The sequence below is a fragment of the Chroicocephalus ridibundus genome, chromosome 2, assembly GCF_963924245.1.
Source record: "Chroicocephalus ridibundus chromosome 2, bChrRid1.1, whole genome shotgun sequence".
NCBI classification, from domain to species: domain Eukaryota; kingdom Metazoa; phylum Chordata; class Aves; order Charadriiformes; family Laridae; genus Chroicocephalus; species Chroicocephalus ridibundus.
In genome coordinates, this window is record NC_086285.1 from 98,551,345 (window position 1) to 98,578,662 (window position 27,318).

General features: G+C 39.0%; 1 protein-coding gene across 1 annotated transcript in view; it reads right to left on the reverse strand.

Annotated features, from left to right (window-relative positions):
- The window catches only part of MOCOS (molybdenum cofactor sulfurase), a 224,782-nt gene that overhangs the window by 51,867 nt on the left and 145,597 nt on the right, over nt 1-27,318 (reverse strand). The window contains exon 6 of the mRNA XM_063326280.1: nt 3,725-3,924. Within this exon, the coding sequence (XP_063182350.1) occupies nt 3,725-3,924 (200 nt within the window). The remainder of the gene's footprint in view (nt 1-3,724; nt 3,925-27,318) is intronic.

A 27,318-nucleotide genomic window follows, 5' to 3' on the forward strand; every position in this document is an offset into this window, starting at 1 on the left:
ATGCTGGAGAATTATCCATTCTAACTAGACAAGTATATATGAAGAAGCTGTTTGGCACAAAGGCCACCTTTATGTCCTGGACCTGTCAAGTACTCATCATAGTTTAACCCCTGTTCATAACCAGGGCTTTTTGGTGCTGCAGTGCAGATAAACACATAACATAAAATGACAGACGTGCTACTGCAGAGGACAGGCAGCTTGCATGAAAAGAATACAGGTATCCTCCCAAGTAATTTCAAGAACAAATTACTACCAATAGTAGTCTACAAGACAGCTATACTGAAGGAAATAATTTTCATAGGAATTATTTGGAGCAGCTCAAAGGATGAATTTTAAAGTAGTTTTAGTGCCCAAAGACAAGGGTTTTACACAGATTTCAAAACCGCAATAGTTTTATCCCTAGACAAAGAAAAATCTGAAGGAAAAAAAAGCTTTTGAGTGACTATTGGTGTTTGGAGCCTGCAAGTCCCTCTTCTTTAATTGTTTTAATTACCATTTAAAGCAAAATAACTAAACCAGTAATTAAACTGTCAATTAAACCAACGATACATATAGTATACAAAGAAAGTTTATTCCAAATATAATACTCTAAAACAGTGATACCCTTCAACAATCACAAAGAAACATTTAAATGAAAAAGCAAAAGCAATTCAACTTCCATAATTACTTCACTCCCACCTTATCACTTTGTAACATCCGAGTGTTCTATATCATATATATTGTGACAGGAGGTTATCAAAAACACTGCCATCCTGAGAGTGCAATCACGGTATGGTTTCATTTGTGTGTCTCACTTTAATGAAATGCCTTCATTTGGTCCTGAGTGCTGCAATGGTTTTACTCAAGGATGAACCTGAGACTCCGGCTATTTCCTGTTGGTGCAATTGACCCCCTGTATGTAATTCATAGCATGTTTGCGGTTAGCGGCACAAGCTTGTTAGCTCTGGTAATTAAACTCAGAAAACAGTGAGAAATAATAGAAGCAGGTAAAACCAGCTTTCCTCCCAAATGCTACACAGACGAAAGACATTTTTTTCCCTGCTTTCATTTTTCAATGTCAGTGTTAAATGTCATGTATTTCACTACATGCCTTTCACACCCTAAATATCTTGGACTTAGTTCAGAGTTCTGAATATCATGTAAATTATGTAAATCTTGAGGCTTAAATGTAAGCTTGGTATCCTCTGAAGACACTGTCTACTTATGAAGTCTTTCTTGCCAGTCTCAAATGTTCCAAATAAACTGCTTCAAATCTCATCATAATATTTTTTCTGGAATCAGTTAGTCAGATTGTCCTTTTCAGGCTACCAAATGCTAATGTCCAGCCACACGGTGCCCTCTAATAGGCAACTGGGATAACAATTGCCTGTCAGAAAGACAAATAGAACTGGTTGGATGCTTGGTTATAAGTAATTAATTATAGATGGAATATCATCCATAAAGGAATAGTACATTCTGTCATTTCTGTTTTAATATCCTAGCTGAAATACAACCCGAACCATTAACTGGTGTCCACTAGTAGTAGGTATGTCAGACAGAAATGTCATCCAATTTTTCCTTCATTAAAAATTCCCCAAAATGTTTTCTGGGAGCCTTCTGAAACTGTGCTCTCCTAACTCCGCTAGATTGCATTTGAAGGCTGGTCAGTGAATCCACGTGAATGTGCAGATCACAGACATGACCAAACTAAAGGACACTATTTCATTTCTAAACCATTAATGAAAGTATTTGATTTAACTTTGATTTGAATAAACCTATCTAATTTTAGACATGCATACAGGTATGAAGATGAGATTATATTGTCAGTTCGATGAAGCTTCTCTCCGTTGCATGTATTTTCTTTGTAATCATAAAGAAGAAGCAAACGTTTTTCACCCCCATAACTGCTATGAGATGCCTATGAAAGAATTTCATTCCATAAAGGAGCCAATTATATATATCACACGTATTATAGTTTTGGAAAGAATAGTGCTGTTGCTTGTTAATTTCTAAAAGTCATTAAATTGCACATTATTTTAATTAAACTAAGTAATCTAACAGGCACTGCAGATGTGACTAGTATGCATTTGAAAACTTTATAGTTCTTCATTCTACATAGTCATGCCAGAAATTATGAGAATCTGGTGAATAGCACAATCCAGATGATACAGATCAATAAAGAAGCTTTTTATGAGCATCTGCTGCAGCAAACAGGCACAATGGAGGCATAAGACTATAAAGTAATTTTTTCTTTGAGGGTACAGTTGAGTTTAAAAAAGTGAAACAGGCAAGAGCCATTTTTACTGAGAAATTGTGAAAATCAAAAGTGCAAATAAAGGTTTTAGTTTTAACCAAAGGACTGAAGCAACAGGGTGTTTGTGTAGTGTTTTACCAACCCAGTTGTGTTAATACCTCCAGTCTTTTCTGAACATTGCCACGCATACTCAAGACTGTAGAAATGGCTAATTCACTCCTAAAATGTGGAATTATTTGAAATGAAATGTGGCGAATGTTTGAGACTATTTGGTATCATAGTCTAAAAAGATGTATGGGAAGAAAAACTTCTCCAGCACTATACCCTTGCCCATCCCATGTTCATCAGTGTGGTAAGTGCCTTAAAGAACCTCCATATTGACAGGCTACAAAGTAACTGCTTCCCTTCTGTTCTCCCTTGTGTATTCTCCTAAGCATGTCTCTGCTTCCCCTCATTATCTGGTTCTTCTCTGCAGCAGAGCGTTGAGGAACACCTTTCGCAGCACTCCCGCTCTGTCCCTAATGGTCCAGAATTATCAGCTTCCAAGAGCAACGCAGCTCCCGCCACTACTGCTGGCAGAGGGAGGTAGTCGCCGAGAGAGATGGTGTTAGTTATCGACAGCTTTTAAAAAAAAATCAAGGTCATACACTTGAACTTGACTTGTGGGCTTATTCAATGGCCAGCCAATGAAAAACAGAAGAATTAAGCAAAAACTAGAGCACTGTGTTTTTTCTGACTTCTGCCGATGAGCAAGTGAGCTACGCTACCCTACGTTACTCACTGCCTACACGGCGCACACTCATTCCTGATTATGGTCATAGAACATTACCTCTCTACTGAAGGTAGAAAAGTTTCACAGTTTTGTCTTAGAGATACTCAGTGCACCTGATGGATAAAGGCTAGCAAAAACTCTTGAGAAAGACAGCATTAAAGATTTTTTGAGCTTGAATCTCGCTTCTTACCCTGATCATTCAACTTTATTCAATGCTTCCTCGGGAATATTACAGGAATGTAATTATTATAACTGAAGGAAAAGAGAACTCCTTTCACGGGTGACTGGAATATTTTGAGATCTGATTTCACTTGCATGTCAAAGCTCCAAGGCAGTCTCTCATATCAGCTTTTCTAGACTCGCTCTTCAATTCACAGTTTTAAGTACTCTAGAGAAGGAAGTCAACAAGAAACCAAACTGCCTAGTCAATGCATCCTGGTAAAACAGCCCACTTTCAAACTTCCTACGTGTAGAGTATTAAATCTGTAAGGTATTGTCTTTGTCTGTTATGTACTTTGTATTGTGCTAGTACTATTTATTGGATTCTTTTTACTACTTTAAAAATGGTGTGAATTTATTGTGCTGAGCTACGAAGAAACAAAAGCAAAACCTGAGAAGGGACCACTATAGACAAATGTTTTCCTTTAGGATAAAGAACACATTGTGAATATGCTTAAAATATAAACATAACACTCAGCTAAGGTAAGAGAAAAACATACCTCTGAAAAGCCGATAACCTCTCCATTTTCATCGAGCACGTTAAAATTAATGATTGGACCCTGGACATCAGGATTGCTGAAATCTGTATCGCTGTAAATACGTACGACGGGAGCCCCATTGGCATATTTTAAGGCAGACAGCACAGTATAGGTGTAGTGAGCTAACGCAAAGGTATGCTGTTTTATTTTCTCCATTCCACCTACAAAAGAAAAGTGCATGTATCTGTTAGATGCCTTATTTTTATGGAAATGTAAAAAAAAAAGGATGATTTTTCAGAAGAGTGTAGCTGAGAGGTAACTAGCAAAAAATTGGTAGTTCTGGGTTCCTTTAAATGAATATACAATTTGCAAAAGTTTTTTCTTCATACAAAAGCTTCAGAAGTATTGTTGAACCAAGGATTTATCTACAATTTATCTACTGTAGAAACGTAAAGGTACACTGAAATGGATTCACACACATTACAACATTGATAGTTCCAGCCTATACATATCACTAAGACGTTCTGGCACAATTAATTTGAATTGCTCCAGATCTGGTTATGGAGATCAGGGGAATGAAGCATCAGTTCTAGCACAGCACGGAAAGCAAATTGCTACGTCTAAGATAAAATAAAAATAATAAAATTCTAAATTAATTACAGAAAACAAGTGTTAGTCTACAAGGAATTTACTTGAATACTGAAGAAATATTCTTCCAAGCCTGCTCCTCTTTTTGCAGAACAAAAAGAAAGAGGATGTTGCGAATGCCTCATTGACTACACACATGCAATCTACTTGCTCCAGAGAAGCTTTGCAGAGAAGTCTTTTTTTTTGCTACACTGAAGAGTTTGGAGAAGAGGACTGCAGAGATTTCCTGACAGATGGACATCTTGGACAGATGGACCGATCTACATCTCTGCTTTCTGAGAGGAGGTTGTGTCTCTCTTAGATGTCCCTATCAAAATAGCTTCTCATTCTTGTGTTCAGAAGGTATGCTATAGGATGACACGCCATGGTCACTGAAAACCTATGATTTGCATGTTTATGGAAGACAATTAGAAGATAACAATATGATCTCAAAGTACTGTACGAAACACGGGGGGATACTTGAAGGCCAGCAACATATTTAAATCCAAACAAATCTCCACTGGAGACAGCTGGAATTTTGGCTAAAAATCCAAAGTGGTTTCTGTTCCGCATACTATGCATTGCACTATGGTGGGCCTACATCATGTGGGAAAAAAAACCCGAAAGAATAATTTCCTCAAAAGCCTCCTGAAGTAGAACAGTATTTTTCTGCCTGGGTTTTAAGACCAGAGTATTTTCTGTAATACTGAGTATCTTATTTGAGGTATATGAGCATTTCTGTAACTAAAGAGATGTCTGACATTTTCTTTTCTTTCTTTGTTTAAACTGCATAACTATGAATCTTATGCTTCTGAGCATACCATTTTTATATCTGAGTATCTGGAAGCTTCTACAGTCTGATACAACCACCCCTGGACAGAAATCTTGTAATCTGCTTGTTGACTTTTGTGCCTTTACCCGTACAAAGATTGTGTCATTTATGATTGTATATAAAAGAAAAAAACAAGATATCTTTCTCCTGACAGAAGAATTACAGCAGCTTCTCTTATTTTGCCTTTCTTCAAGTTTCTATATTATGTGCTATCTCCTTTAGATAAGCTAGGAGAGCAGACTGCAAAAGCATTGAACCTGATTAGATATAAGGTGGAAGTATATTTTTTGGTGCTAAAGAATAATAAAGAGGAATAAGATATTTAATGAGATACTAACACACAAAGCACTTTCAAGGAACTTTGCCAGAAGCTAATCAGTACAATTTCTAGATGTTAGCCACAGTAAACTTGGCAAGCATCTCTAGAACATTTTGGTCTGAAAGACGATTTGAATTTTCAGAGTATTTAAGAATAAAAGATTGCCTAGTCAGAGATTCAGAGATGTCCTAGTCATTGTTTTGTAGAAGTTAAGAGTCTTGAAATAGAGTAAAAAAAAAAAAAAAAGAAAAGTTATTTCTCAGCATTTGCCAGAAAGAAGCTGTCTTAAGAGAAGTGACTGCCTTGTCAGCTTCTGAGACGTCTGTAATCTCCTGATTCAGAGCTTTTCCAAATTGGCAGGAACCTTTTAATGGAAGATTAAACTACTGCCCTTGTGTCTTGTTGAAGAAATCTCTTATTCAGAAATTTCAGTCTCTCATTCACAGCAATCATCCTGCTATCATTTCTATATTGTCTTCAGCCATTCTCTTTTAAAGTTGCTTAATCACATTTCCTTGTTCATTAGTGAGAAGCTGATGAGCTTCTTAATTATTTATTCTGATAAATCCAAATGCAATAGCCTGCAGTTGCTTTGCTGCCCCGTGATTGGAGAGAGGAAGCCGTGTTGCCAGGGTCCCGTATTTTTAAGTAGCAGAATAGGCCTGATGTCACAGAAAACCCTGGGAAACAAATGACGGCAATCTGAAGTTGGTTCTGACAGAAAAAGAAGTATATTCAGAAAATAGTTTTGATTTATTTTTATTTTGCTAAACAAAATGATCTGTACTATATCCTGCATAAATCCAGTGCTTACCTCATGTCCCTCTCCTGACTAGGGAAAAAAATATGAGGAGGAGAAAATCAAAATCAGAGCAAATCTTTGGTCTCTAACATGATCTAAGGACTTGCGCTATTGCATCTAGTCTCATATTTGGGGTGACAAAAATAAATCTCATTGCTTGACTGAGCCTTTCTAAGGCAAAGGAGAAGATTATCTTCTACATTATGGTTGAATTGGTATTTATTACTTTATTGCATTCCTGCATTTTATCTTCTTTCTATACAGAACTCCGGTTTTATGCCCAGTTCCTTAATTCTGAATACTTGGTGAGTCTTCCCTAGCTGCCTGTTTGGGGATAAAAGAAGTAGCACACCTTAAGCCTTTTGGAAGACTTACAGCCTGGAAAAATCATCAGTACTTCATCTTGAGAAGGTGCTGGGAAGGACTCAAGTGCCCCAACTCCCTCTCAATTTATGGATGTTATTCCTTATCACTGCATTATTTCTATTTGCTCCTAAAAATGATTTTAAAATGAAGAACAATTTATGTGCTCTGTAATTTGGATCAGAATGAATCTGATGTACTCTAAGTTACACCAGTTGAAGTCTATGTAATACCATTCACTGTATTTATGTGTGTAGGAACACATTCAGCACAAAGGATGCTCTCATTAATGACTTCTTCCTATGGTAGAAATGTAAGGACTTCCCTGTCAAAAGGGAAACTCTTGCATTTCTGTTTATTAATATGTCCCTTATTACTTTGTCCCCATGTGTGTGTTTTGACTTTTCATTAAGCCAGACATGATAATTTAATTAATTCATCTTCCCAATAGCACCTCATTTTTCACACTATTTGTTGCCACAATCACTGCCATATATTTTTGCAGTGGCAAAGTTATTGGGCAGAAGAGATTGACAAAGAAAGCTTGTATTTTTGTGTACAAACCTCCTTGGCAAAGTATTCTAGTAAACCTGTGGAGGTGTTGTTAAACCTCACATTGCTGATGTATGTTTGTACCCTACATCCTGACAGATTAGCATGATCTCAGACTTACCATCCCATCTTATGCTTCCATTTGGGTACTGTTACAGAAACTGATACTGCTCCAGCATGGAAAATTCAGAGTACCAGTGCACTGGATAACTCATGGACAAATGTACAAGGTCAGCTTTTTCACAGGAATTGCATGGGTGCATGTGCCTGTCCATAGAGACTGGGGGACAGTTCAGTCATCTGGAAGAGGAGGGTAAGCTACCTCACATTTACAAAAGGGTTGAAACTATGTGCATACAAACTAGGCACAATTGTCACTAGAGTACTGTAAATCCACTGCTTGGCTTGCCTGGTGATAACTTCTTGTGTTATGTCTGTATTATTATCTGCTTGTTATATGCAAAATACAGTAATTTTTTTTTCCAGTGGAATTTTATCTCATCAGAGAAATATGAGATACATAGATGTCTGATAAGTATTCAGTATAGAATGTCTTTGAATCAGTGTAGACCTGGTTTTGCATTACGTAAGTGGCAAACATGCAATGGCATACAATCTCCTCTCTGAAACAAGCAGGATTTCAATAGCTCAAATGTTCAAATGTTAGTTCTTCCTGAAAGAACTGTAGACAGATAGGCGCATGTCAACATCTATAGAAGATTTTGAATAAAGAGATTCAGATAAAGCAGAGACTGTAATTGAGCCTCTAGAATGAAATCTCTGGTGCTTAAGGTTTTCAGGCTGTACTCAGAAACCTCTGTGATCTGCATTCAAATACATTCCTTATCTCTCTTATTATGAGAAATTAAATACTGGAGATAAGGAAGAAGAGAGCCATAAATCAAATATACAGTTATTTTTCTAACTTGCTATGAGAAAAACAGAGAAATTGAGGTTTACGTGAACAAATTCTCTGTTACTCTAGGAAATCCAAACTCACATATATCTTTGGATAAGAAAAAGATCCATGTGATTCATTATTCTTCAGCATTATCTAACAGAGAGAAAAGAGGCAGAGAAATGATGAGCTGAAATCTCAGCAAACCAATCAGCAGGAAGTGAAATCAAGATGTAGCCACATCCTAATAAATCTCAAACAAGACAGATCACCATGTGGGACCTGTGAGTCAATGTGCTGATGAAGCCATGGAACCTGTAAATCCTGTCAAACATTTGGAGTCCTTCCTTCACTTCCTCCAAGAAGCATACATTAAGATTCATTTCTGAGCTTTTTTTGGTGTTCTTTTACGTGTAGAACTGAATGTCTCTGACTGAAGCCTGTCACCTACTTACTGTTATTCTCCCAAAGAACATCTCTTGAGGATGAATTTGGTAATGTATCTCCTTTGTAAATTTGAGTGCTTTGGCTTAAAACCACATTAAACAATGTATTCCAACCACTGCTATTTTTTGGCAATCCTGCTTCAAACAAAACACTGCAAACACAAAAATGAAATATTCATATGATGATCCAACCCCCTGCCCCCAAAGTGCAACCCTGAGATGTTATGAATACAATACTAGAAGAACAAATAATGAGAAGAAAATGTAATCAACTGTATAAGAAACCTTGATCACTCATCCTCTGGTAGGTAGGGCTCCTACATTCATCAATAAAAATATTAAATATACATGTTCCTGGTGGGCTTTTTTTCCCCTAATTATGAGAACAGCCATCCTAAGTCAGACCAAATCTAGCTACTGCCTGTCTCTCAGAGTGAGGAGTAGCAGATGCCAAGAGGAAAAATATATGAAAGAAATATGTAACTTGTAAGCAGCTCCAATCGATAATTTAAAGATTAAATAAACAGAATATAAATAAAAAAATATATGAAAATGAGCTTACAGGTCGTCTGACAGCAACTAAACATTACTTTTAAAAACAGAACTAAGGGTATAAGAGCCCCTCATGGAACTTAAGCATTAAAATTAATACATTAACAGTTGCTTGGAGTCAACAGAAAGGAGCTCTTCTAATTTAATACCATTCCAATATTGGTCATAACCATTAGCAAATATAGTTCATTAAAACTCAACATGAAACACTGCAACTAACTTATCATCAAATTCATAAAGCCATCCATCATCCACACTCGCAGACAACGCATAAAGCACGGACAGATTGCAAACCTGACTCACTGACTCACGTGAACAGTCCAGTCAACTTGATCCATAAAACACATGTAATAAAAATTGATTTAGGGAACACAAAGTGGGGTGGACCGTGACCATTTCTGCAACTGAGCTGACTGCATTCGTGAGCAAGGAGGGAAAAATATGCGTCCCCATGTCATTTGTACTTCCAAAAAAATAATACCTTGCCATGCATAGATTAGAGCAAGCTTCTTTCCAAAGTTAATATGTAACAAAAAGAATTACATAGAAAGGAAATTTTAGTTATGAAACTATGGGGTTTTTTTCTGTTCAAAAGTACATAGTTTTGTTTGAAAGTGCATAATTAATTTGCAACAGTCCATCTCACAAGCTCAGTGTCCAGGTTGAAACTTTAGATGGGCTCTTGCAACTTAATTATGTACTTTCTGTGTGTCCGCAATGGAGAGCCATGTTACGTTCTCAACACTACTAAATCCACGCAGAATTCAATGGGTAATAGGGGGACCTTTTACTCTCTCAACACTAATTCTTTGCATAATAGCTTAAATCCTTTTATTCACCTCCTTCTCCCATACCATCTCAATAGTTTAAGACTGTGGGAAGCAACTGCTTAATCCTCTATTCAGAATGTTATACCAAAACTAAACATGAAACACATATTCGGTGTTTATCTTAATGAACAGAAGGCTCTTTGATGCCCCATCTCCCACTTCTTTAGAGAAGTTAATTCAAGCTCTTTTTTCACACAGTGAGGGAAGTTAGAAGTCTTTGTTCTGAATAAAATGAGCAGCACATTCTGAAAGAAGCAGATCCTAATTTTCAAACATCATAATGAGGAATACTTTGCCTTTTTTTTTTTTTTTAATTTCTTGGGAGTAGTATAAGAGAGGGAAAGTTCTATGTGCCAGATGGATGACTCACTTTTAGTATAACTGTTTTAATTACAGGTACAATTCAATTTCGGTTAACTGCCTGTTAGACTGAAAACTATCTAATAATTCAAATAAGCCCCAGGTAAGATAGATACACTTAATTTACTGTTTGCTATTGTTATGAGATTTCTTTTTTTGAGTGGGGGGAGGGTGCATATGTCTGTCCATCCTTTTTTTTGTCTTCCATAAGCCCAAGCCATTCTCTCAGCAAAGGAAATAATATCAGAATGACTTTTCAAACCATAAAACTAGCAACATAAAAGATGAATGGGGAGGCTTTCTTAAAAAGGCAGAGTGTTTTGAACACCTCATGGAAGCAGCATTCAAACTGCATCTCTGGAGTGCTGGATGACAAGAGCCCACAGAGGTTTCTGTGAGAACAACAGAATCTTCGTATTTATGAGATACTCACATTTTACCTCTAAAGGCTTTATCTCCCAAGGTTCTTCTCAGTCCAGCAGAACAACTTCTGCTTATGGTTCTGTCATCTTAAGCACTAAATGCAGGAGAAGCTTGTACTATAAAAGCACATGAATTCTCCTGGTAGCTGTTAGAAACCTGAATGTAACATACAGGCCTGTTTTCTGCTTCACTATAAAAGTGGCTCTGTCCTTTGTTTAATGGAGCCTGCTATGCACAATTCCTTGAAGTCAGCATGTGAAAGCTTTACTACTGCTTGTTTCCTGGTTTCAACTCTCGACAGTTAGACTGCTAATATGAGGCAGAGCATAAAACTCTTTCTTTGCCTCAAAGTTACAGTCATGGGGATTTAGAAAATGTAAGATGGGGCAGTAAGTCTTATGTTTGCAAGTAAATAAGAATAGCTCAGCACTGACTTTGCATGAACACTAATTCATTTATTTATTTACTTATTTGAGTCAGCACCAACTTTCTAATCACTTTAACATAGTAGGAGGGAAACCTTTCTCATCTTCTGCTCAGCCAGAGATTATGACACTATCATCAGGTCTGCAGTTAAGTACAATTCTTCCCTCAAATAAATTTTCTGTAAGACCCAGTCACCAGTATTACTTGATGGTCTCATGATTTTGTAATGGCTCTGCAGTTTTGTGCGTTGCTTCTTTTTGGTTTTCTTTTCCCTTGAGGGGAGCTGCAGACCAATGGAGACAAACAACCTGCACCAAAAATAAGCTGAATATAAAGACAAATCCAATTGTGTTTTTCTTAGGAGGAAATCTATCCCTCAGCACCAAGAGAACCCTTTAAAATATTCTGAAAACCCAGCCAGCTTCTTCCTTTTTCTCCCTAAGATGACAGATCCCAATCTAAAGCCTTGCTAGGATATAAATCAGTTCTGTTTCAAAGCTCACCATGCCTGCATTACGTGAAGAAGAATGGGTAACCATGGGCTCACAGTTCAGTAGCCACTGGTTTGACGCTACCTTCTCACAGGTTTTACATTAGTGATCCTTTTAGCATAACATTTCTGGAATCTCTTTGTCGGTGAAACACTTTGGTGCCAAAGGCAGCATATTGATTTTCATTCCAGGTTTTCCCTGCCTGATAATATTGGCTGGACGTCTTCTCTCTTTTTCTCTGACAATCTCTGAACCAGGGCTGTGGCTGCCAGTGTATGAGGTAGTGGCAATGCTCTACATCTGCTCTTGTGCAGCCTTTGTATCCTACTCTTTGTAAGGCTCCACACAAATTGCCCATCATGGCAATACAGGAAATACCACAAGTTCATTTAACTAAACTAAGAAATATGATACAGAAAAAGAAAAGTTTCCAGACAACAAATTCTAAGGCATGATGTTGACTATTCATGGAACAAGGAAAAAATGCAATCAATTTTTCCATTCTGTGTCTGTAACATTTAGGAATATTGCAAGTTGGTAAAATAATCTCTAGCCATTATTATTAACAGGAAAATATTTTCCTCAGTGAAATTTGGGATTTATTGATATTCATAATTTTCTGCTAGCCTGAAAGGACGCTTTGCCATTTGTTTTGCATTCTCAGACTAGGTCTCTGCGGAGTAATGTTACTATAATAACAGCTGCCATGGAGGGAACAAACAGTGTCATTCATGAAACAGAGGTAATAGAGCCGCTACAATGAATTCTAAAAACTGCTTTGAAATTTGCCTTAATCATAAGGAAGCATGCAGTCAATATTGAAAAGCACTCAGCATTCTTGGACCTCATCTTAAACTGAATTATAGCAGGACTTGTCCCAAGCTTTTTAAACAGGCAAATGTTGTATTAATAAATATCTACATTAACACCACAAGAGAGGCCTTTAGCTAAACATTTTGGGAACCCCTGAATTCTTTAATTTTTTATTGCTGTTTTTATTGACCCTCCCCAAAGGTCACAGCATTAGCTCTGCTTTACATCACTCACGCTTCTTGTGAGGACCAATTGGTAACCTGTTGACACACTTTCGTTCATGTGGCCTTCATGTGGCCTGGATGTGGCAGGCTCAGATCTCTTGTTCATCAGCGAGGTTTGTGAGATAGTGAGATGTGTGAACATGCATAGCATTTCACAAATAGTGAAAGGAAAAACAGAGCAAAAAATGGCTTACTTTGCCAATGCTTCACACTCTCACCACACAGAGTTCATTCAATGAAAGTGAGATGCCAGTACTTCTTAAAGTACAGCCACTGCTGTGGCACACTCAGCAATAACCTCTGTAAGACAGCACCAGTGTTTTTATAAGCAGAATGTTCTGCAGTGTTGGCTGGCATAAATTAACTTTGGCAGGTTGTCATTACATTGCTCATTCCTATGAGCTTCTGAAATCTACTGCACCTAAAATACCGTGTACTCTCCAAGTCATGGGGGCGATGAGTAATAAGATAGCGTGGTGGATGAAGATCGAACATCTGTAATTTTGTAAGCACAGTATAGGTATTTTAATAAATTGCAAGTTCAATTTGCAGATCTACTAGAAAGAAGACTGGAAGATAAACCTAAGGTAGGAAATATGAATATGATAAAGTAATTTATTCTAGTTTTTACTTCCTTCTAAAGACTGTAGGTAGTGTGCTTCAGAAAGAATTAACCACTCCTGGTATTACATCAGCTTCAATGAGCTGTAACACCATAAATCAGTCAGAATCTGTGCTTCAGATTCAGTTCGGAAGAGCTGAAGCATTTCAAGACATGAGCAATTCTTATATGTACCACTTGCTGTCTCATGCTGTAAATCAGGATCTACAGTAAACTAAAGAACTGCCTCTGAAGAAAGACTTAGACAAGGTTAAAAGAAAACACTGATCCAAGCAAAGCATCGGTGAAGGACGACTGCTACCAACTCAGAGGGAGACACTACGAGGGAAAGAAGCAAGGCAGCGTGCACTTAGGAAGCCCTGGCCTTTTCCCACTGCAACCCGTTACACCTGAGTTCTGCAGAAGTGAGAGAAAAAGAGTAGGGGCTGCTGCTGTTGTGTCAAGTGAGGGACTTAGCAGTTAAGGGGTAAACACAAAGATTAAAAATGGCTTAAAAAAAACATTTTCTCCATTGCTTCCATTTCAGATATTTTTAACAATAGCAAGGCTTTATACAAGGGAAGGTTCAGTTTAAGGCACCGTTCACAAAATTCCCTTTTTGGTGAGGAAGAAAAGGCAAGACGGCAGAGGTTCCCTTCCCACCAAGTACGGATGAAGCTACAACACTCACAAGGGGTGTGGGGGCCCAGATTCACTTTTCCCTTAAGGGGCTTCAGACTCTAGTTTGTTACTGGACATAACAATAAAACAATACATTTTACTTTTCTGGTTTCTTTGGAGCTCTCAGTTTTTGGAATGCTTTGTCTTACATCCTGACACAATATTACTAAAGTGGTAATATTGGTTACTGCTATTCAGACTGTTCTATGAGATCCATATTTTACAATGATAAAGAACACTATCAGGGCTAATGAAGGGAAAATCAGAAATACATCTCTTTTCGTATTTTCTGGTTATTTAGTATTATCTGCAACACACTTTGATGCAGCATACTTGCTAAAGACATGTAGAATGCAGAAGCAAGCCACTTTTATTATTTGATAAATGGAAATATTCAGAATATATTTGGGACATTACAAAAGAACAAAGACATTTAAGGAAACACAGAAAAAGATAGCCCTTGTTACTTTCTTTTTCATTCTTGCCCCACCAATGAAATGTGTGGTCTTGCTACTATAAATGAAAAGTATGACCATGAAAAAATCTTCACATTTAAAGCATCATGAAATAAAAATCTTTAGAAATGAACCACAGTATATACAGCTACTATTCCTAACAGATACTGAATGTTACTTCTGTCAGCAAAGAAAGTTGACACAAGCTTAGCTGCATGACCTTTGGCTACACAGAGATGCTGCACAACATGAGATATGCAAGTTCCATAATACGAAGCAAAGAATCTGTTTGATTACCTTAGCCTTGAATGACAAAAAAATTTTGTTGAAATACATTCATATAATACTCTTTCTTCTTTTCCACCTTGAGAGATGCTTAACTCAAGAAATAAGACAATTTGAATGGCTTCCGTTATACACAACGAGACCGCTTCTTAATAATCTTGCCTTAGCTTAGTCTCTCTAGCCGAGCAGTTGGGAGCTCTGTTTTGCAGCTGAAATGACTCAATCCTTTTAAAGATTATTATTTAGTCTATTTTGTTTATTAGGTGACTTTATGCAACAGATATCCTCTTCTGAATTGGACTAACCAGAACAGCTATCCCAGGCTGCTGACTTTCTAGTAGCTCTAGAATCAACTTTTCTGGGCTGACCTGATGGAAGACTTTGGTGGTCTTCCATCTCTAGGAGACGATCCTGCAGGAACTACATCATCCTACCATGGTACTTTGTGAGAGATACAAGACACCTAATTCAAAACAGCAGCTAACTTCAGACAGATTAGGACTGCAGTGATTAATCAAACTGTTCAAACATTTGACTGCAAACCCAAGAGAGAAACTTTGATAATTAAGAAGTGTGAATTTAAGTGCATGGGAATGCATTTAAAGGCTGCATGTATCAAACATTCATGTTGGTGCATTTCATGCAGAACTAGTATATTCATTTACCTCCCTGAAGCTCTTCTGCCTTCGTGCATATGGCAGGATATGGAGGAAAGCAGTATGTAAAGGATCAGTCCTGTTTAATTTTATGAGAATAATAACAGTACCACAATATTTTGTGGTAACCCATCAACCTTGGTGTGTCATTTTATTTTAGGGTGTTCTAAAGTGATCAGATGAAGCGTTTATCAGATAAAGTTAGCCTGGATGCTGACATGGCATTTCTACGCTTTTCCTTTTCATTATAACTCCCCTTATGACTCCCACCAAAGAGCTTTCTCAAATGAGAAGACACCAATACAACTATGAAGAGAGATCAGAAAGGTGCAGTATAAGCTGGCATTTTGTGGCCATGGCAGGCAGTTAGCTTGAACTCCCCAGGAGAGACAGAGCACTGCTGACAGCTATATTGCAAGTCCTTTTTCAGCAAGCTGCTGGAACTTCAGCGATCTGGAACTGGTCTGGGATTTTTTTTACAATGGTCAGCAATTTTGCATTTTCCTGTCTTCTTACTTAAAGACCATGCTCTCCAGAGTGTGAGAAGGCTTAGCATGCGACATACCTCCTCCTCTCTATTCTTTCTAACAGTATCGTATTCTATCTTTTTTATTATTATTTTTTATAACACTTCGTAGCTATTCTAATACATCCTGCATTTCAGTATTCACAAAAGGTTTAACTGCACAGACATTCCAACATAGCGTTAGAAGTGATAGAAAACCTACATTTTGCTCTCAAGAGAGACTCTAGTGCGCCAGAGAGTTCTACTCCCTCACGTGCCAACTTGAGACGGATGTTTCACAGGAATAAGACACCCCTTGTAAAGCTGGAGAACAAATAGATAAATAGATAAGTGAATAAATGTTGGGTCAAATACCTGTATGTCTCTGAATATTCAAGAAATAAATTGATTATTATCCTCAAGTTATGACAAATCACATGATTTTTCTAGGATTGGTAGAAGTGGTGAAGTTGGAACACTTCACCTTTCTTGAACACAGAACAATAAAGAAAAAATGGAAGTATTATAAATTGAAGGGTCAGAAACATTATAATTTTATAGTCCTGCCCAGTCTTGTCTCACTCATAAGGTCAAACCAATCAATTGATCAAAAAAAGAGAAGTTTTCTTTCTGAGGTCTTACAAAGCAAATCTTGCCACCTGTACTCATTACAGCTCTTCCCTTTTTTCTTTCCTTATTGGAATGATGCTGTCAAGTTCAGTATGTGATCCACTATAAAAGCTTAGATCCTTCTCTATCAGAGCAGATAACAAGATATGTTGGTAACAGGAGAGTGTGTTGATTATTTCTGACTAAAAGTTGAGCCTTGAAGGCTCACTTTGTTCAACAGCCAGAGACAGCAACCACAGCCTTCATTTTCTGCTGCAACCTACTAAACTTTGACTCAACTCATACCACACTTTCTTGTAACATATGATGTGCTCTGTCATGAAGGATTAATTTGTTTCCCACATCTTATCCAGCTCTGTCTCTTCTGTCATTTCCACAACTCTTTTTGGATCATATTCCCCAAACTTGGGTATGTGCGATAAGTTCATAATTTTACCTGAAGGTAATTCTGTAAGACAGAAGTTAGACACATCTCTGCGCTGCTCTGCTATTTTTGATTTTTGACTATGCTGGTATTAGTTTCCTCCACAGATTTTGTCCCTTGAGTTATACGCAGGGAAGAGATGAAAATATGTCAGGGGCATCAGGCAGTTTAAGGGTAGTTGCTTGTAAGCCAGGTTAGTCAGTAACGTGTTCAGGGCCTATGAAAGCTGACAGGATCCTTCACAGCTGTAAACCTCTCTGGCAGCAATGGGCAAGAACATCTTTCCATACCTTCCATGCTGCTGAGATGAGGACCCACCTTCTCAAGATGTTCTGAAATTCTGCCTGGCTAACCGAATGCTCCCCATCGAGTTTTAGTTCTTTATTTTTTTGCATTTTGTTTTGCAGCAGAGTATTTGACCCAAAGACAGATACCAGATCAGCCTGTTTCGCACAGCTGCTTGTTGGGCGGACATTTATTTAAAACTCTTCTTGTCAGAACAGAATGATCTATTAGTAACACAAAATGGCACGATGCCCAGAGACAGATTTTTGAGAATTTCTGCTTTCATGAACAGGAAGACATTTTCAAGACTAGTTTGTAAAACAGAGAGCAAAATATATCTTTAAAACCTCTTAATACAGTCAGAAAAATATATTGCTTTTAAACACCTATGATGTTACTCAATTAATGATTATTGCTACTCTCAATTTATAAATTCCAATTTATAAAACACTCAGAATCTTTTTTCTACCCTTAGTTTATGCCCTACTTGTTCTCATGCTCCCCCTTTTATTAACCTCCAACTTTTATAGATTAAGAAAGAAAATCAGGAATGTTCTCTGGCAACTACACTGAACTGTATTTTAAATAATGTACTGGCTTTGCCCCATGAAGCTGATTTTCAGCTATTCAGAACTTGGAACAATCTTAAGACCACGTCCATTTTTGTAAAAGCAAGGAAATTAAATATGCTAAAATTATAAAATATGCCATTATTTAGTTTCAGACAGAAATTCATCCATTATTGTTATATAGAATTCTCACTTTTAGTTAATAGTAGTTGGAAAATGGCATTCTGCTTACGAAGAAACTAGAATAGTGATATTTTCTAAATATCATATCAGGAAGAAAGATGGAGTATTCAAATCTCCCATCTAATAAAACCTCAAAGAAATGTTCATTCCAAAGACATTAAAATATTTCACGTCCATGCAGTCATGACTACCGAAATGCAGGATATATTAAGTAATAAATTTAAATACAATTAAATAAATACTAAGTACTATATCTAGATGGCCTGAAAGAATAATTCTAGGCTTTGTCTTGGAAAAATATTGTATCAAAATAAACAGATTTCAGTAAGACAGATGTCCCTTCAGACAATTCTTCAGTGAAAATTATAACCAGTTCTAGTCTCTTCCTAGTCCATTTGCTTATTCAAAAGACTGAGCAAACCAAAGGGGGAAAAGTTGAATTATTATTGCTGTTAATATTATTTTATATTTAGAAACCATTACTTTTAGGAAAAAGAGGATTAGAATGTGAGACTCAATTAATCCTTAGACATCTGCAATAGAATTTCCCCCCATTTTGTTTCATTTTCTATTTCAAGGAGATGTCCAGGTCATATAAAATTGCTTCTTTTCCAGAAGTGGTTTTATATTTTTTCTTGCCTTTTTTTTCCTTTTTTTTTTTTTTTTTCAATAACTCATGTGTTTCTTAGGGGATCTACTCTTGTCTTTATATCTAAAATAAATTCAACCAGTTCTTGGAAGGAAAAGTAGCAGCCTCAAAAGAAAACTGGAGACAAAAAATAATCTGATGGCTGGTCCATATACACACACTCCCATGCAGAAACACACTCATCTTGATCAATAAAATACCACCTGTCAAAAACACGTAATGTAACTCCTAAAGAAGGCCTAACAAGTAAAAAATGAAAAGAAGTTTTCTTAGTGGGCTTTAGTGAAGAAAGACTCATTTATAAAACACATTCTGGTTTGTGATTTAAGAGGGGAGCTACCACAGTCCAGAAAGGTTTTATATTTTAATCTTAAGCTTTTCAGTACAACTTTTTGTGTTGAGTTTCTCCTTCTGAAAGGCCTCCCTGACTCCCTCTCAAGTTTTTTCCCTATTTATTTGTTCTGTTCTCTTGCTGTTGTTCTTCTCCATACCTTTCAAGTACCAACAGTGGTGAGGCTACTCGCTTCTGTTGCTAACTCACACCATATGAACAATATCCACGGAATCACCTTTTCTCTGAACCTCACAAGCAGACTATTTTTTTTTTTTTTCACAAATACTATCAAAATCAGAGTTGGAGATCTCACAAACCAAGTTCAACTCCACTCATGTAACTTATAATATATTTCTTGTAGTGGGGTCAGAAACTCTGAAGAGGTCCCCCCTAAGTCCCTTGGTCAACATCTGAAACATAAGCGTGTCAGCAAAATGTATGTATATTCACTTTTTTCCCTTGTTAAATGTTCAAAAGCTTGCTTGATCGTTAAGCACGAGGACAAGGAATGTATTCTTATTAATATAATAAAATCAAGTATCATTTATACTCACAAGAGCCTAGGAGTTTGTTATTTGGGAATGATATCACACAGTGTAAGACTATGAGAACAGTGGAAGAGTTAGGAATGCTAGGCATCAGTCTGTAGCTTACCGTAACTGGCTTGCCCCATGCTTTTTAAAATGACAGTTCCTCTAAATAAAGATCACAGCCCTCTTAAAAGCAAACCAAGGCCATATTCAGATCTCATTTAAAGTGGTATCAATCGAGGAGAAATCCATTGATCAAATTTAACTTTATCCCTATTTTCTGCTGCATTTATAAAAATTTCTTAACATACTCTAAATCTACTCAAAATGTAGGCTATTAAATTTCTAAGTTATTTATACAGATTTGGTTGCATTCCTTTACTAGTTTTCCCTTAACCGTATTTCCTGTTTATGCATGGACTTTATTCTTTGTACATTGCTAAAGCTGTGCATTTTCATAATACAAAAACTTTCAAGCGGCAAGGTGATACAGCGACTACTTGCAATGTTACTTTTTAGATGCCTATCTTTGGAAGGAATAAACAGGAGTGAGAAATAATATTCCAAATCTGGAATAATTTCAGAATTTTCCAGTTGATCTTTTTGTTTACTAATACGTGATCACAATGCTGCTGGGAGTATATGGAAAGTAACAGGGAACAATTCCTCAAAAAAAAGAAAAAAGAAAAAAAGAAAAAAAAAAGAAAAAAAAAGAAGGGTTTAACAGAAAGTGTAAGTTCCAGTGTAGTTGTGCAACAGATGAAATAAATACCAATGCATTGCAGAACTCATAAATTTTAGTCCTCAGGGCTTGTTGCTATTTCTTGCCTTCTGCTGTCTGAATATCGATAGATTGTGTTTTCAAGCTTTTCTCTCAAACACTGAGCTAGCAAATGAAACTTTGTTTTTTAAAAAAAGGATGTTCTTAGTCACATGACTATAAGCCAAAGTTTTAAGGAAAATGTTAAGTATCTCAAACTTGTGAAAAAAATCTGAAATGCTAAGATCATTGAACCTGCACTCATTTGGAAAGCATTCTTAAGCTGTAGGTCTATTTTTTCAACTGTATAAATATATTTGTTATAATTTCCTATCTTATGCTCTATCAATCCCATAAACTAAGCTGGAAGAGACTAGCACATAAGTACTCCCAATAAACACCCAAACACGGTATTTCAGAATACCCTCTTTTGCACCATCTGAGGAATGAAATGTGCCTTGTCAAACACCTGGGGACTCAACAAACCAAAACTTTGAGACATGAAAAGAAAGAGTGAAGGGACAGCCGCACAAGACGTGGCAGTTAGTTACCCACGCTTACCTTGGTGCTCTACAAACATGCTGGGAAACAGGCACTGCCCACAAACACGCACCATTCAGATAGGCTGTGCGTCAGATACAAGGAGGTTTTTTTAGCTGCAAAACAGTTTTTCTCAGGTTCCTAATAACACAACTGTGAACCTGTATATTTATGAATATTTTGTGATATTAAAAAAAAACAACCAAAAAACCCAACCCAAGAACAAACCACACACACACACGCACACACACGGTGGCTTGCAGCCTGCAACAGTTCACTAGCCGTGCCCTCACTGGCTATAAGCTCTTCATATGCACGAAGCCCCAGATGTCAGCAAGAGCCATGTGTGGCCTCCTGGCATGGGACGGGTCAGCAGCTCCGACCCGCCACAGCTCACCCAGCTACCCTGGCATCATCGTTCCACTGGCCTGCAAGGAGGCTCCTAGCAGAGCGGCCAATCTGAACCGGTGCTTGCGTTGCCCTTGCTTTATTCTCCCTGTCCCTGCCAGGACAGTTCACAGGTTGAAGGTCACAACTCTACTTTGGTCCTTATAGAACAGCATAAGGTCTCTCAAACCAGAATAATTAGACGTTGCAAGCAGGTTCCAATGTAAACATAAAACCAGGACTGGAGGGAAGAGGGAGACTTTGAGCTCTCTTCTGTTTTAAAGAGGGTAGATGTGTGACGATGAGCAAATGCCCAAATAAATGTATTAAACTTCTGTAAATTCTTCCATGACTATTACAAAATACATAACACCAACAAAATGTTTAAAACATGGCACTGAAGGAATAAAAAGTCATATTTCTCTTAACATATAAAGCATTATGCTTAACAAGACAGTTTCCAATTTCCACATCCAAACAATGCAGCTTTCAAGTTGAGAATATTTGAGCCGAATCTCCTCTTAACCTCTCTAAAACAACTGCAGTGAATCAAATCACGGTGAAATTTTACGTCTTCCTACCCAGGCACAGGGCTCCCACTGAATGCTGTAGGAACTGGACATGCTCAGAGACAGGCCATACTCAGCTTCTTCAGCTTGGCTATGACCACAGCTGCACCGCGTATCTTGGACAAATATGAAAATCTCAAAGAGAGAAAGGCTTCTTTTGCATGGGCAGTAATTTCCATGACTCATGGGTAAATCAGCTTCCCTGTGCTTCTTCGAAGAGTGCAAGCTCTGTAGCTTCCCATTTCTTGTCTGCTCATTTCTGTGGCTAAACTGTTCCTGCATTCAATGCCTAAAACTGATACACTTCACCACGAATAAATATAAAAATGCAGCTTTTTACTACCAAAACCCCCCTTTTCATAAGGTGCCCAAAATAAGAGGACGGTAAAAGTCATTCATAAAATAAGTTAGACAGCAGTAGTCGAGTTTCTCCGCAGCTGAGTCGCACAGCTGCTGTATTCCACTGCAAAAACTCATCTTGTTTGGCTTCAGTCATCAGAAACATCTCACCAGGAGAATGTGTTGATGACCAGGAAAAAGTTCCAGTTCTTTTTGAAAGCCACTAGATCTGTATCAGGTGATATGATACTTGGCAATTCTAAAAGTAGTTGGTAGCATGATTTCCTATTCAAGATGGCATTATCTCTCATACTGTGACGGCGACAAATACTGAACTTCGGTGTTTTTGCTGGGTTATGGGCTGGAAACTACCATTTTTTTCTAGTTAAAAGAAAAGGTGTTCAAAAGAAATAATGTTATTAAAAGAGAGAGAAGGGCTGAAGATTTACCCAGTGTCCCACAGACTGTACCTGAAGGAATGCTTTTCTTGTGTTCACTAGCAAACAGAGAAGCAATGCCAAAAAGAGAAATTAAACATTTATGAGGAAAAGATGAATGAGCTTTTAAAAAATTATACTAAAACTGTGTCATTTGTCAGGGTTTTGAAGGAATCCTGAGAATGAGAGCTTACAGGCTTTGCGTAGCTCATTATATAGGTGCCCCCCCCTCTCCCCCCTGCCCAACTCGTGGGGTAGCTTATATTTTGCAGCTAACTTTCTTCAGACAGTTTTGTCAATCCTGGACTTTGTTCTTTTGCTTAGAAAGGTTTTATTCAAACACTGTTGCAGGTAGTGCAGACTTAAGAGTAAAAGAAACCTCCCAAAATTTTGCAAAAAAGATTAGCTCTGGTTCATATTTTTGCCACAAATATTTTGCCAATATTTTTTTTTCTTTAATAAAAGAGGCAATTTAGACCAATTAACTAAGTGGTCCTAATACAAAAAAGGGATTCAAATAAAAAAAAAGTTTGGAGGTACCTAAGCTGAGATAAAGTACAGTTTTCAATTTCAGAGGATATTTTTATTATCTCTAAGCAGGTGACAGCTACTGCCAGGTATAAGAACTCTCTTTCTTCCTCCGCTCCAGCCTTCAGTCTTCTTTAACTTTTCTAAGCTTTGAAATGAAGATGTTCTTAATACCAGAGAAAGAGGCTTTGCATATGAAACGAATGATTAAACTCGCATGAGATGCATCCATTTTGGAGATGAGGGATTGCATGAAAGGAAGATACACTGTGATCTTTTCCTTCCTGTCACTTTCATATTAAAACAAACGCTGTATCATTATTGGGAAGGGTTTGTCCAAGGTCACTCAATTGTTCTGCACTTACAAGCTGGCAGCCCATCACAGGCAGAAGCGGCACATAGAATCATTGATGCTGGCAGGCTCCACCCTCCCTAATGCTGCTCCTTCTGTCAGCCAGTCCTTGGCTTGTCGCAGGCGAATGTAATTATTCTTTGAGCCGTGCCTCAGATCTTCACTTGAAGGGAGCTGTTTGATGCTAGACCACAACTAAGTACCAAATGGTGTCATGCCTATTACAGAACATGCAAGTCAACAACTACTGTTTAATTAGGCTTAAATCCTCCCATCCAAGGCACAACATGAACGCCAAGCCGTGTGCTGGGCATGTCTGAAGCAAAGTACCTCGCCTCCTCTCACATGTGAAATGGCTAAAAAACTGCCTTCTCCATGCTGTTGTAGCCCCCAAAGAGGCCTCCCTCTTGGATGACGTTGATCCCATCTTCAGGATGTGAGTGAATGACTCAATTAACTCAGCTTCTGCTGTAACTGTGAGGCAGAACTGTACAAGCTGCAGGCTGGCTCTAGAGCCTCGTAGAAAATTCCCTTTGCTTTGCAAACGTTCAAAACATTTTTTCCCCTCATTTTATTTATTATTCCTCTTTGAAATATGCAGTTGCAACTGAAACTGCTGAAACTGACACTATTTAAATGAACAACTGGATTTATTAACATAAAACTAACTAATTGAGTTTTCAGCCAAAAACTTTAAATAACTTTAAAACATGAACAATTTGGAAATGAAAAAGAATTCTGGTTAAAAGACTCATGATATTGCATTGATTATTATTTTAACAGCATTGGCCAGAATATGTATCAATTAGTATGTTCAAAAACAGGAGAAGAAAACAAATATTTCACAAGCTTCAAAGCTCTGAAAATGTTTTGCCCAGACTTTCAGTAACAATTATAACATTCCCTACTTCATCTACGACTGGTGTCGTAGACAGGGCTTTGGGTTTTACGTTCACGGCTTGGTATATGAGGCACCAGAGCTGCGAGCAGCTAATGGGATGCACTTATCCCAGAGGGGGAAAAGGATTCTGGGGCAGGAGTTGGCAGGGCTCATTGACAGGGCTTTAAACTAGATTTGAAGGGGGAAGGGGTCAATAATTTCATCCGTGCCTGTGACAAACTGGGGCAGCACATCAGGGGCAGAGGGATGGAGTCCTAGTAAGGGCTCTCAACTTGTTGCCCTAAGGCAAGCCGGAAATGATGCACCGGGACGCCCCAAGGAAATCAAGGGGGATTCGTGCAAGAGGGTGACATGGCCAGCCCAGCTGAAGTGCCCCTACGCAAATGCACGCAGCTTGGGCAATAAACAGGATGAATTAAGGGCCACTATGCTGCTGGAAAGCCATGACATAGTGGCCATTACTGAAACTTGGTGGGATGATTCCCATGACTGGAATGTAGGGATAGATGGATACAAGCTTTTTAGGAAGGACAGGCAGGGTAGGAGGGGAGGAGGTATTGCCCTCTACATCAGTGACCAGCTAGAATCGATGGAGCTCCACATGGGGAAGGACGAGGAGCTGGTTGAGAGTGTATGGGTTAAGATTAAAGGGAAGATAGGGGAAGGTGATGTTACAGTAGGGGTCTGCTACAGGCCACCTGACCAGCAGAGCCAAGCAGATGAGGCCCTCCATAGGCAGATAGAAGTGGCTTCGCATTCACAGGCCCTGGTCCTCGTGGGGGATTTCAACCACCCCGACATCTGCTGGAGGGACAACACAGCAAGGCACCAGCAATCCAGGATGTTCCCGGAATGCATTGATGACAACTTCCTCCTCCAAATGAACCAACAGGAAAAGGTGCTATGCTGGACCTCGTTCTCACCAACAGGGAAGGGCTGGTGACCAGCATGAGGCTCAGGGATAACCTTGGCTGCAGTGACCACGAAGCGATAGCATTTAAGATCCTCAGGGCAACTAGAAGGATATGTTCCAAGCTTACGACCCTGGACTTTAGGCATGCAGACTTTGATCGCTTCAGGGATCTGCTGGCCAAAGTGCTGTGGGACAAAGTTCTAGAGGGACGGGGGGCCCAGGACAGCTGGTCAGTATTCAGGGATCACCTCCTCTGTGTCCAGGAGCAAACTATACCGACAAAAAGGAAGGCAGGAAAGAATGCTAGGAGACCTGCCTGGATAAACAGGGAGCTCCTGGACACACTGTCACACAAAAAGAAACTTTATAAGGAGTGGAAGAAAAGACAGCTGGAATGGGGGGCATATAAGGAAGCTGTCTGAGCAGCAAGAGACCTGGTGAGAAAAGCTAAAGCTCAGTTAGAATTAAATCTAGCCCAGGACATCAAGGGAAACAGCAAGAATTTCTATAGGTATATTAATGGTAAGAAGAAGACTAGGGAGGGTGTGGGCCCCCTCAGAAAGGAAATGGGGGAGCTGGTGACAAGTGATATGGAGAAGGCCGAGGTTCTCAACGACTTCTTTTCCTCAGTCTTCACTGGCAAGGGCTCCAGCCACACTCCCGGAGTCACAGAAGATAATGGCAGGGGTTGTAAAGAACTGCCCATTGTAAGTGAAGATCAGGCTCATGACCATCTGATGAACCTGAAAGTGAACAAGTCCATGGGACTTGATGGGATACACCCACGGGTACTGAAGGAACTGGCGGATGAGGTTGCTGAACCGCCCTCTATTACATTCCAAAAGTCATGGCAGTCTGGTGAGGTCCCCACTGACTGGAAAAGGGGAAACATAATCCCCGTTTTCAAAAAAGGAAAGAAGGATGAACCAGGGAACTATAGGCCAGTCAGTCTCACCTCCGTGCCTGGTAAGATTATGGAGCAGATCCTCCTGGAGGCGCTGCTGAGGCAGAAGAATAACAAAGAGGTGATTGGGTAGAATCAACACAGCTTCACCAAGGGCAAATTATGCCTGACAAACCTGGTGGCCTTCTATGAGAAGGTCACAACATCAATAGACAAGGAGAGAGCAACTGACGTCATTTACCTGGACCTGAGCAAAGCCTTTGACACTGTCCCGCATGACATCCTGGTCTCCAAGCTGACAAAATGTGGGTTTGATGGACGGACAATTCAGTGGATAAAGAACTGGCTTGACAGCTGCACCCAAAGAGTGGCTGTCAATGGGTCCATGTCCAAGTGGAGGCCAGTGACAAGTTGGAGTCCCTCAAGGATCAGTACTGGGACCGGTCTTGTTTAACATCTTCGTCAGTGACATGGACAGTGGCATAGAGGGCACCCTCTGCAAGTTTGCCGACGACACCAAGCTGTGTGGGGCGGCTGACACGCTGGAGGGAAGGGATGCCATCCAGAGGGACCTTGACAGGCTGGAGAGGTGGGCCCATGCCAGCCTCATGAAGTTCAACAAGACCAAGTGCAAGGTCCTCCATCTGGGTCGGGGCAATCCCAAGCACCGATATAGGCTGCGCAGTGACTGGCTTGAGAGCAGCCCTGAAGAAAAGGACTTGGGGGTGCTGGTGGATGAGAGGCTCAACATGAGCCATCAGTGTGCACTAGCAGCCCAGAAAGCCAATCGTATTCTGGGCTGCATCAGGAGAAGCATGTCCAGCAGGTCGAGGGAGGTGATTCTCCCCCTCTACTCTGCTCTCGTGAGACCCCACCTGGAGTACTGCATCCAATTCTGGAGCCCCTACTACAAGAAAGATATGGATGTGCTGGAACGTGTCCAGAGAAGGGCCACGAGGATGATCTGAGGGCTGGAGCACCTCTCCTATGAGGACAGACTGAGAGAGCTGGGGTTGTTCAGTCTGGAGAAAAGAAGGCCCCGAGGAGACCTTATAGTGGCCTACCACTATCTTGTGGGGGCCTACAAGAAAGCTGGTGAGGGACTTTTTAGGATGTCGGGTAATGGTAGGACTAGAGGGAATGGATTAAAACTAGAGATGGGTCGATTCAGACTGGACGTTAGGAAGAAGTTCTTCACCATGAGGGTGGTGAGACACTGGAAAAGGTTGCCCAGAGAGGT